The 11848-nt window shown below is 43.9% G+C and overlaps 1 protein-coding gene and 1 long non-coding RNA gene across 4 annotated transcripts in view; both read left to right on the plus strand.

Annotated features, from left to right (window-relative positions):
- Window positions 1–11848, plus strand: part of UBE2D3 (ubiquitin conjugating enzyme E2 D3) — a 26679-nt gene continuing 14831 nt past the window's right edge. Inside the window, exon 1 of one of the 3 annotated variants that reach the window (XM_083572001.1) lies at window positions 1–1748. In XM_083572001.1, coding sequence (XP_083428127.1) covers window positions 1725–1748 — 24 coding nt within the window. In that variant the 5' untranslated portion in view covers window positions 1–1724. The remainder of the gene's footprint in view (window positions 1749–11848) is intronic. The other 2 variants (XM_083571999.1, XM_083572000.1) reach the window with 2 other exon arrangements.
- Window positions 1773–8021, plus strand: LOC310742615. The gene is made up of 2 exons (XR_014538613.1): window positions 1773–4003; window positions 4169–8021. It is a non-coding gene; the product is annotated as an uncharacterized lncRNA (long non-coding RNA).

The raw sequence follows: 11848 nt of genomic DNA on the forward strand, positions 1-11848 counted from the left end.
TTTTGGGATCCTGCATTTGTCTTTCATTTTGGACAAATAAAGTTCATGAAGTTATGCCCCAGAAACTGCAGGACTGACTTGCGAGTAACAAAAGGTGGAGAGCTGGGCTGTAAATGTGCTTAAAAGGTTACCATCCTGAGCTTGTGAGTTCTTTGCTTTTTTTTCTCCAAACGAGGAAAATGAAACTGGCTAAGTATAGTGGGACTCAGGCCCAAGTTCATGTGCTTAGGTCAGGGCTACAGAAACCATTTCCTGTTTTTAGAAGGCCGCCTTGATCCTGGCCAGGCTTCGTATCCTGAACACACAAGGAAGAAACTCGTCCCGGTGGGGTTTTCTCCCAAGTAAACGTGCCTGAAGGTTCATCACCATCACTATTTGTTATTACCCACCCTAAGGCTCTCGTTGAAAGGCTGCCCCTCATATTGCCCATACAGGATAACCGTTGTGGGTTTATTTATTTTTGGTGGTGGTTTGCGGGGGGGGGGGCGAGCAAGAAAGAGAAGGCGAGATTCGACAACCTCCTTCTCCTTCCCTCCCTGCCAGCTGTGCGGAGGGATACGTGGGGGCCTCGCTCTCTTGATTAAAAAAAAAGATCCGGTCGCGACGGCCATTTGGCGAATGCGCGATCCCTAAAGTGGATATAAATAAATAAAGAGATAGCTAGAGAAATAAATAAATAAATAAATATTTATCGCTCGCGCTATATCCGGGATTCGAACTGCGGCACAGTCAAGCGCTGTACTGTAAGGGCCTATTGACCGTTCTTGTTGCGCCGTGGGAGGGTATTTCACAATTATTATTATTTTTTAATTAAATAAATAAGAGACCAGGATTCCAGCGCGCGCGCTTTTCATCGCCTCCTGACAGGAGCCGAACGCGAATTTTTTTTATATTATTATTGAGGGCCCCGGACACGCGCTTCTCATCTCGCGAGACGTCGACTCGCGACATTTCGTTTTTGCCCTTCTCACTTAACTGTGGAGGAGGGGACGGAGAAACAAACACCCGGCAGCGCGCATGCGCCGAGCCTCACGGCTTTCGCTCTCCCTTTCCTCTCTCCCCCCCCCCACCGCCTGCCATTTTCCTCCCCGAATGCGCGCGCTGCCACCCTCCCTACGGCGGCAGTTAAGCGTTGCGGCCTCATCCAATCGGAATCGTTCTAGGGGGCGTGGCCTCACGCGGCTTTTCGCCGTGAGCCCGCCTTCGCCCCCAGGAGGGAGGGCGGCGGCGGCAGCAGCGAAAGAGGGGGAGGAGGCGGGGCCTATATCTAGTCCCGCCCCTTTCCTTGGCCTCGCCATCGGCGGCAGTGGTGCCTGAGCTCCACTGTCGCTCTCCTTCCCACTCTCCTCTCGGCCAGGTCGCTCGCAGCACCTTCGGTTTCCTTCTTGCCTGACGGGGAATCCGCCGCAGCGAGAGGAGGCGGCTCGGCCGGTGACGTCGCGGCTGGTGTTCGGTGCGGGCGGGCGGGGGCAGCCTTCCTCCGGCTGTTTCCGGAGGAAGGAGAAGCGCAGGCAGCGAGTGAGCGAGAGGCTCCATCCCCCACCCGCAGGGAGGGAGTGCGGCAGCGGCGGCGCAGACAGGGCCCGGCGACGGCGACGACGACGAGGCGGCGGCGGCGTAGGAGGAGGAGGAGCAGCTAGAGCAACCCCCGGCCGCGGCGGCCACCACCACCACCCACCACCACCCACCACAGCGACACTCGCCCCCACAGCGCAGGAGAAAGAATGGCGCTGAAACGCATCAACAAGGTGAGCGGGGGGCGCCCAGGCGGGGTCCGCCTCGGCCGGCCTCCAGAAAGCCCTCAGCGGCGGGGACGGGTGGGACAGGCTGCGGGTGGTGGGAAACGGGTCTCCCGTCCCCGTCGCTCCCCTTTCCCGCCGGGCCCTGCTCTTCCCCGAGGCCTTCGGGGGTCCGCGAGGGGCTCGACCCCGCTCGCTCCGTGTCAGCTTCGGCCCCTCGCTGCCAGGAAGCTCCGGACCGGGGAGGCATTGTCATGAACAAAGCCCAATTTGTCCATCCGGCTTCGGGCGGAGAAAAGAAAAGGGGGCAGAAACGATTCCCCCTCAGCACCACCACCACCGTGTGTGTGTGTATTTGTGTGTGTGTGTGTCTACATCTGTGTGAAATCCGCCTCCCCGTCAGCCAGCTCCTCTGTTCTGGCCGGGAACTTCTTTCCCGCATTGTAAGATGGCGGCGGCGGCGGGTTTGCCTAGTTCAGGCGCTTCCCTGGGATCTCTTTCTCTCTCTCTCTCTCTCGCCAGCTTTCGGCAATAACATGACTGACACACGCACATCCACATTCTCGGCCGCTGCAGCTGCCGACCGAGCGTGTCCTCTTCGGAGTCTGCCCGCCCCCTCCCTTTTTTCTTTGAATTTTTCCCTTTCTCTCTTCTATGGGGGGGAAGGGGGTTGGGTGTTAAATGCGGAATACACGGCTTTTGCCTGCGCTCTTGACAAGGGGCGGAAGTATGTGGCGGCGGCGGCTGTGTGATGCATCGAGAATTTCGTTCTTGCACAATCTAGAAGAAGGGTGGAGTAACGAGCTAATTTGAAACGAGTGTCGTGGTGGAGGAAGTCAGCCCGTATTCCGAGGGGAAGAAGGTTCGCTGGTGGTGGCAGCAGCAGCAGAGGGTGCGGCTTAGGTAACGTCGTCACCCGCCTGGTTTCACTGATGACGTTTTTGGGTTTCTTTTCTCTCTCTTTGCAAACCGACGGGGGGTCCGCTGTGAAGCAAGTCCTACAAACTCCTTGGGTCTTGGGATCGCGTTGGGAGAGGTTTTCTATCCCCCCCCCGTTGGTTATGAATTAAGAAGCTGAGCCATTTATATTAACAGTGTGAGGCTCCTTTTTGCCAGCAGTGTATTTGCTGACGTCGTCGCTGCTACACAAAAGCACAGCCCCACATCTTGCCCTCTGCGCTCACTGTGTGTTTGGACAGAATTAGTATTAAATAAAATCTTAATAACAGCTTCTGGTAAGTTTGCTCTCGAACTTGTTTCCCCTGCAGTAGAGAATAACAACTCTTAAGGGAGTCGCCCAGCTTTAATTAGTTTTGTCAACAACATATAGAGGCAAAACGTTTAGCAGCCCGACTCTCAAGTGCTTATTAGTAATGTGTGTGTAAATGCCTTAGAATCCAAAGAATTAGACAGGAAGTGGACTCGCTAGAAAGTCCATGGCAAAATGGATATTGAATTTATGGTACCTGTTTTTCTGAAGGCATGTTAAAGTATCACATTGAGTGGCAGGTTAGCTTTTGAAATTCAGGTTCTCTGGATAAGAATGCTCTCAGGAGCCAAAGTCTATACTCTAGAGTTGGGACACTGAGCACTTCAATAGAAATAACACTGATAATTTAACCTTGCCCAATGTTGGCTGAAATCAATGCACATGTACTGTTCTAGAGTTCCTTATGAATCACTCATGAAAATTGATGTCCCTTTTTCACCTAGTCCTCCTAGGGTGTGATTGAATAAATATGCATTTTGATTATTTGACATAACATCATGTTTATCATGTCATGTAACTACACAAAATTACCTAGACAAAACACAAGCTCGAGATAAGTATTGTAGACCAAGCAAAAAATCAAAATGTTAATGATCTTAAAGGAGACCTTAAACTAGGCAGTGACCACTGAATTTACAGGTCTGTTCTAGCTTCAAGTAGTAACTTTGCATAACATTTTCAATTTTAATCTACCTAAAGGCCCCTTACGAGTCCTACAATTTGAAGTACACATTTTCTGCTGTTTTCCTTAACTGTTCTGGTGCAGCCATAATATGCAATGAAAGTATTGTAGGACAGCTTTCATATTTGCCTAAAGAGCCATGAATTCATGTAGACTTACATTTAATTGGCATATCTTCATCTTGAACTACAATATCTTTTCCAAGATGCTTGTTTACTCATTCATTGCTAGCTTTATATGTTTATTAAATGGATTCAATTCTAGAGGCAAGCTACACATTGGTAGGCTAAGGCTTTATAAAATTTACTAAATGTAAATCTACATCTTTAAGAGAATCCTTAAAATAACTCATTCTGTTTCTGTTTCAATTAATGCAACTATAAATATTGAAGCTTCAGTGTGGAAAGAGATTCGATTTTTTAAAAGCACTGTTCATGAAGTACATTTGGGAATTTGCTCATGTTCTTCTTAACCCAGTTTAAGGACTTGAGTTTGGCACTATTATGGGAGGTTTTTTATGCACTAGATTTTCCCCCCTTGTGTTGTTTGACCCCTCAAAAAGTTGTGTTGTGGAGGAAAATATTGTTTAAATAATCAGCCCTGTGGAATGAAAACCATTGAGGCCTTTTATGTAATTTGAGTAAAACAGAACTAGCCAGTATCTTAAACCTAGTGGTGGTGGTGGTGCGCAGGATGCAGGGAGGATCCAGTGGCCTTCTAACATTTGATGGATTTCAACTTGCATAATCCCTCACCGTTGGTGATACTGGTTGGGGTTGATGGTATTTGGATTCTAACATGGTGGGCCATAGCTTCCGCATATTCATGATAAACGTCTATCGTTAACTGGTTCTTAAATTACCAGCTGACTATCATGCCTCCAATTCCCGCTTCCTTTAACATTGCTAAAAGTTCCTTGACAATTCCATTTTGTGTAACCCTCCTTCAGAGGAGCTCAAGGTAGTGTAGGTGGTTCTTTCTCTTCTGTTCCCCATCCTCCCAGCAGCCCCTTTTTTGTAGTTTAGGTTACCAAAATTAGTCAAGGAAATAAACACATATCTGATTTTTAGGAGACATCTGAAGGCAGCCCTGTACAGGTAGGTTTTTAATGTTTGAGGGGTTTTTTTGTCTTTTAATATTTTGTTGGAAGCCGCCCAGAGTGGCTGGGGCAATTCAGTCAGATGGGCGGCATATAAATAATAAAAATTAAATTATTATTATTGAGAGGGAGTGACTGCCCGTAAACTTTTATCTATGAGTGGAGATTTGTACCTCTATGGATGGAGCGCAGTATACAAATTTAATTGATTAATAATAACCTGGTTTCCCCAGTTATACACCAGTGGTCTAGTGGCTACACCATGCAATGTTTAGCCAATTCTGTCTGTTCTTGATAATTAAACATTTCTTACTATTTAGTTTTCCCATTACCACCTTTTATTTGCTTCCATTCTCTTGAATTTTAATTCTGTAATTTATCAGTTGTAGGACTTTTACATATGTAGATCATTCACATTTTCATCCCCTTAATGACTGATGCAGAAATGCTTTTTCTTGTTTTTGTAGTTGGAGACACTTAAAATGTATATCCCAGTGAGATTTTTGTTTTTGTTCCTGTGGGATATCTGTTTTTAAAATATCCCAAGGTCTGGAACTTTAGTAGTCATGGATATTCAGCTTGGGTGAGCAAGATGGTATGGACTGACATTAATATTTTGTTCAGATAAATGTCGTTTCTGAATAGCATATGCAGGTTACGGGGGAGGGGGTTAGTCCACATTTAAGTGTGTGTTATAAGTGGTGGGATGAAGTCTAGATCTTGTTCTGACTATTCTTCCTGTAAATTGGTTAAATCATGGAGGGAGAAAACAAAATTTGAAGCTTAGTAGCATTCATATATTTATCATACTCATCTTTTTTTTTTTTTTTTTTACAATGGATTTGAACAGCAAAAGGTGGCAATTATTTGGTAGAATGTTGTTCCGTTAAGGCCACTATTAGTCATTTGAGACGATCTGAATTTTTACTCTCTAATAAATAAGTGTTAAGATCAGTGTGTGCTTAACTGGCAATTGTTACGCTGCATTCAGTTGTCTTCATTCTTTGTCTTACTTTACCATCTGCTTTTCTGTCAACATTGCATGATGCTAGGTTTACTTTTTTTCCCTTTGTCTTCAGGTACAGCCACCCAAAAATGTCACAAAAACATACTCAGGGCCATTTTGGCAATTGTTTAACTGCCTTATTTCTTCTATCTTGCATGATACTAATTTCCAGTGATGTTAAGACTTAGGGGTTGCCTACACAAATGGTACAAAATGCCTGGCAGTTGATCAAATTAGTCTTCAGTTGGTTATTGCATGTTTGAATGCATGCCTTACATCAAATCACTCTGCTGATGGTATTGGGAAAAGTCTTTTAGCCTACATTTCTTGGAGTATTTTCTTGTTTGGTGACGCCCCTGTGAATACTGCCGAATCAAACATGCAGTCCTTCACCTGCAGTGTGAGATGGCACAAGTTAATTTGTATGCGTTTATACCTTTAACAAAAGGGACGCGGGTGGTGCTGTGGGTTAAACCACAGAGCCTAGGACTTGCTGATCAGAAGGTCGGTGGTTCGAACCCCCGCGACGGGGTGAGCTCCCGTTGCTTGGTCCCTGCTCCTGCCAACCTAGCAGTTCGAAAGCACGTCAAAGTGCAAGTAGATCAATAGGTACCGCTGCGGCAGGAAGGTAAACGGCGTTTCTGTGTGCTGCTGTTGTTCGCCGGAAGCGGCTTAGTCATGCTGGCCACATGACCCGGAAGCTGTACGCCGGCTCCCTCAGCCAATAAAGCGAGATGAGCGCCGCAACCCCAGAGTCGGTCACAACTGAACCTAATGGTCAGGGGTACCTTTACCCTTTATACCTTTAACAGGTATCTCATCTTAATTCTTAAATTTCATGTCTGCTTAGTTTTGCTTCGATGTCTGGATGCCCGCAAACCTTAGCAAGGTCTTACTGCAGCTTATTGCTGCCTTAGTCATATCCTGTGGCGGGGTGGGGGGATAACATACCCTTGAGGTGGGAGCACATAAACATTGATAATAATTGCTGCCAATTTTTATGGAGCAATTGAGCTCCATAAATATGAGAAAAGCCCCAAACAAACTCTACTGTAGGGCTGTAATGACCTTTTGGCATGAGTTAACTAAATTAATCACTCATTAGAAACCCATTTAGTAGGAGACTCTGCAATTATTTATTGCTTTAGAAGTGGAATAGGTTATCTCACATATTTGGGTGAGTTTGCACAACACACTAAACCATAGTTAAAGACAAAGTATAATTTAATCTAAACACACAAAATTGTTGGTTTAATCCTGCTGCACCACTGGGAAACAAGCCATATTCTGTGCTTGTGGTTTGTTTCTCCAAATATACTATATACTGCTCATTATTTAGAGAGAAATTGTCATGAGCCTAGGTTCAGATGGCATTACAAGCTGCACTTTGGCTTATTTCCGGTTGGTGGTGCAGCAGGAGGAATGAATTTAACTCTGGTTTAATGCAACATGTGAATGAGTCTACTATTGATGATGATAGCAGTTGTTCCCCTATTCAGTTTTTTCTGTCTTTGCTGAGAGAAGTCAAATGCTTAGGCCTGATTGGAGAAAGATTATTCCAAATCAACTCTGGCGTCAATTCCTTCTGACACTGATTCTGCTTGGGTTCTTCTTGGCCAGCAGCAGCTGCTTCTTCAGACCTGAATGTCTGAAGACAAACAACTGAGCTGCCCTACTTCTTTGTCAGCACCCAGATTAGGATATAGAAGAGTAATGGCAAAGGGGAGTTTGATTATCTTCCTGAATAGGCCTTATAGTGCTTCAGTTATTTTTACATTGACCCTGCCTTGTTTTTTAGACATTACACTTTAGATACTATCATTGGCAGGTACCAAAAGTGAGTCCACAGTGTATTTACAGCACTCTGAAAGTGTGGCTGCCAAAAGAAAGCCAAGACTTCAAGAAGAAGTAGTGAAGAAACATACACTATTTTTCGCTCCATAAGACGCACTTTTTCTCCCTAAAAAGTAAGGGGAAATGTCTGTGCATCTTATGGAACAAATGTGTGGTCCCTGGAGCCAAATTGCCCAGGGGCAAAAAGCAGATTGTGCTCTTTTTTCTTTTTTTTTGAAAGAGGGAAGTGGGTGTTGAAACAAAGCCGCTGATCAGCAAGTGATCGGGAACGAGATAAGACCCGCTAGCAATAAAGGAGGCTGCCTGGGGGGGGGGGAGGTAAAGACAGCAAACTTGCAAGGAGAGGAGACAGGGAGACTAAAGCAATGAGGAGAGAAATTAGAAGAAAAGGAGGAGCAAAAAACTGCTCCAGCTAAGGAAAAGACACTAAGGTATTATTATTATTATTATTAAGGTAAACGAGGGAAGGTAGTGTTGAAAGGAAGCAGCTGATCGGGGAGGGAGATAATGGATGCTAGCGATAAAGGAGGCTGCTTGGGAGGGGGGAGGTAAAAGCCCATGGATCCTCAGGATTTTTGCATTGGGTCATCCCAAATTCACCATCAGATCGCATGTCCATGGCTACAGCCTGCACCAAAGAAAACACGTACCCACTGTTGCCTGGGGCCGCAATGGCGCAAAAACGTGGTTACAAAGCACAGATCCACATGGATTCTGTGGATTTTTGCATTGGGCTACCCCAAACTCACCGTCAAATCACATGCCTGTGGCCACAGCATGAACCACAAAAATCATACACCCAGTTTCGTTCAGAATATTTTTTTTTCTTGTTTTCCTCTAAAAACTAGGTGCATCATATAGAGTGAAAAATACGGTATTTACCAGTTCCTCTTGTCTCAGAAAGCACACTCATAGGCTTTGTATGTCCTCAGGTCATTCCATAGACTGAAGGAATGCCATCCATAGAAAGTGAATCACACACACACAGAGGGAGAGAGAATCTTAAAATAATAATAATAATAATAATAATAATAATAATAATAATAAATTTTATTTATATCCCACCCTCCCCAGCCATAACTGGGCTCAGGGAGGCTAACATCAAAATATAAACACATTAATACATAAAATTCAACATTTGACTGAAATACAGTTTAAAATCGGATTAAAATCAAATAAGATCATGCACTGCACCTCTGGTATCAAATATGGATGGTTTTGGAAAGGATTACATGTTTATTCAGTTATTCAAGCATTCTTATGGAGGGGACCACACAAAAACTGTTCAGTCCCTGGGCCCCTCAAGAGTCTAAAAAAGGACCTGGTCTTGGCTATGTGATACATTATAGTTTAAACCTGTGCACAATACTGATAGGTGTGCTTTATAGCCCTTTTAATTCTCTCAATATGCTTCATAGCTCCATAGTTTAGAACAAAGCGTTGCAAAATGTTCTCGGGGTGGCACAGTGGGGATACGGACCACCACAACTATATGAACGTAGGAAAACTTCCTTGGGTTAAGTCAGACCATTGATCCATCTAGCTCGGTAAAGACTTGCAGTTTGATGGTGGCTCTCTAGAGTAGCCCTTCCCAACAAAATGCCCTCTAGGTGATATCCATCAGCTCTAGCCAGCATCACAAATGGTGAGGGCTGGTGGCAGTCACAGCCTGAAACTTGAGGAGGGCACTATATCAGGGAAGGCTGCTTTAGGATTTTGCTATCTGCTTGCCTACACTCGTTTCTAAAAGCTTCCCAAGGCTTCTGCTTCTTCCTCAGTACTGTTAAAAAAAATAGGTTTGTATTTCCTTTTTCACTGGAATTTAAACCTGATAAGGGGCTGACGAATTTAGTTTGACCTTGGGTGCCACAAATTTGAGTTAGCTGCCAGGAATCTGTGCCTTTTATGAATGGTTTGGTCATGTTTAGCACTAGGGTTGCTCAGGGAGCGGGGCGGGAAGAGCTGAAGATCATCAGTGTCATGCTGTACCTCTGAGTATTTGCGCCCTAAAGTAGAGAATGACATAAATTAGCCCCCAATTCCTCCCAGTTGGGAGGATGGCTGTGATAATCATAGTCCCTAAAGGAATTTTGAATATAGCACAAAAATGTGTGACTCTTGTCAGGAGATCATGGAACAGGTTTAGTGCTAATAGTTAAATTATCCATTTGCTATGAAATGATACAGAACCTAAAATGTTGGTGTTAATCTACTATACCAGCTTCAAACTATAGCTAAACTCGTACAAGGTTAATTTTGCGCAGTGTTTGGGTTGGAGGGCCTTGTATGCATAAGTAACAAATCTGTAACATTGAGTAAAATCTCTTTACTCAAAGGGAGCAGCATATGTAGAATAAAGTGTGTTCCTGATCTAGACTGCTGAACAAGGAAATGTGGTTGGAACACTTCAAGCTGCTTTTGACTGTGGGTTCTAATTTCAGATAATCATGTAGACATACATGCCTAAGCCTTAAATGCTTTGCTTTCTCAAGTAACTTTTGCAAGGCTTCAAAAGAACATTCAGTAGTATGACTTCAACACACTCCATTAAATCTTCTTTTATAAATGAGTGAATTTTTCTCCATTAACTGGCAAAACTTCCTACTTTACATTTGGTATTGTTTCCTATAAGTTCCTTTCAACTAAGCTGCCTAGAAGAAACTAATTCCTTATTTCCTTTAAGTGGGTAAAATCCTATTGTGAAAGTTCTCAGTTTGAGGCCAGAAACATTTCCAAAACGTTCAACTTGATATCGCCTCCTGTAGTCTATAAGCGTGTAGAGATCCTTTTGTACAGATCACACACAGTACACCACCTGCTGCAAGGAAAGATGTTGGACCGGTGCCCCAACATACCCTTTACAAAAGAGGACAGAATCGCTCGGATCATATGCTGGAAACAAGCAGTGACTCTCCTCCACCAATACAGTGTGACTCCTCTACAGCAGGACATTCATGCCACCTAGGTCATAGCCAGCTTCAAGATTCTATCCCTCCAGGTGTGGTGTGCCCCACCATGAAGACCTGTCCTACAATTTGAGAACCACAGAATTACGTGGTGGAATAAACAAATCCAGAGTCATCTAAAGAGGCAACGATCCTAGTGGCTCTTGAGGATAATTGAATGAGTAAATCCTTTGAGAGAGCAGTCATGTGGCCTCCAGTGAAACTAGTAAATAGTAACTAATGGAGTTATTTATACTGTTGTCAGTATTCACCAGTTCACCAGTTACCTAACATAATAGTAAAAGTTCTAAAAACACACTAGTCTGGCTTGTAACAAAGCTGTAATGATCAAATAGTTTTTGATTATCAATAATACTTGACCAATACCTCCTAGTTTTTCCAAACAAGTCACCTGGAGTATCTGAAAGAGTACTTACAGTTGCTTGGATAGATGGCAGAATATACATAACTTCTAAACCAAATTTGTATTAACCAATATCCATAAAACCAGATTGAGAGCCAGCAGTCCTAAATAGTGCAACTTTCTTTCAACAAACAAAACCACCTTTTCTCTCCTCAGGCGCAATCTTACAAAGCAAATTTAGAAACTCTGGCCAGTGTATTATATAGCAGCTCAGTACCATGTATTTGCAAGAAGTTCCATGTTTTTCACATTTTCTTAAAAACCTATGTATGTGCTTTGGAAGTGATCCTGGTATTTGGTATGTGTGGGTGAAATACAGTGCTCTAGTTTTGCTGTTCACTACTCAAAAAAACGCTGAGGCAGAGTGCACACAGGTACTAGGTTCAGTATTTCCATTAAAAGGATCACTGATAGCAGGACTATGAATTCCACTACCAGGCCTAGATGGCTGGATTTCATATAAGACAGTTTTATATATATTCTGGACTTACCTGTTGCTAATTGCTACTTGGAGGTTTAGTTAATGCAGACTCATCCAAGTCTAGTTTTTCCTGCTCCTAAGTTGTTTTGTAATGCAAGCAGCAGTAGATTTAGTTACCACTTGTTTCTTTCAATCTGGGCATAGCAAGAGACCATTTCCCCTTTCTTCCTCTGTCACTTGAGCAAAATCATCATGGGAAATGAACTAAACATAAGCAATTGGAAGCTCAGTTCATGTGCAAGCCATGCACCAAAGTTGTGAGTTCACTTAGTGGAATAGTGTCATCTAGAGGTAATTAAAGTTGATATTATCTTAGGTTGTAATTATTCAGGGTAGAGAGAACTGCTG

Source organism: Podarcis filfolensis (genome assembly GCF_964270895.1).
Source record: "Podarcis filfolensis genome assembly, chromosome: 9".
Classification (NCBI taxonomy): domain Eukaryota; kingdom Metazoa; phylum Chordata; class Lepidosauria; order Squamata; family Lacertidae; genus Podarcis; species Podarcis filfolensis.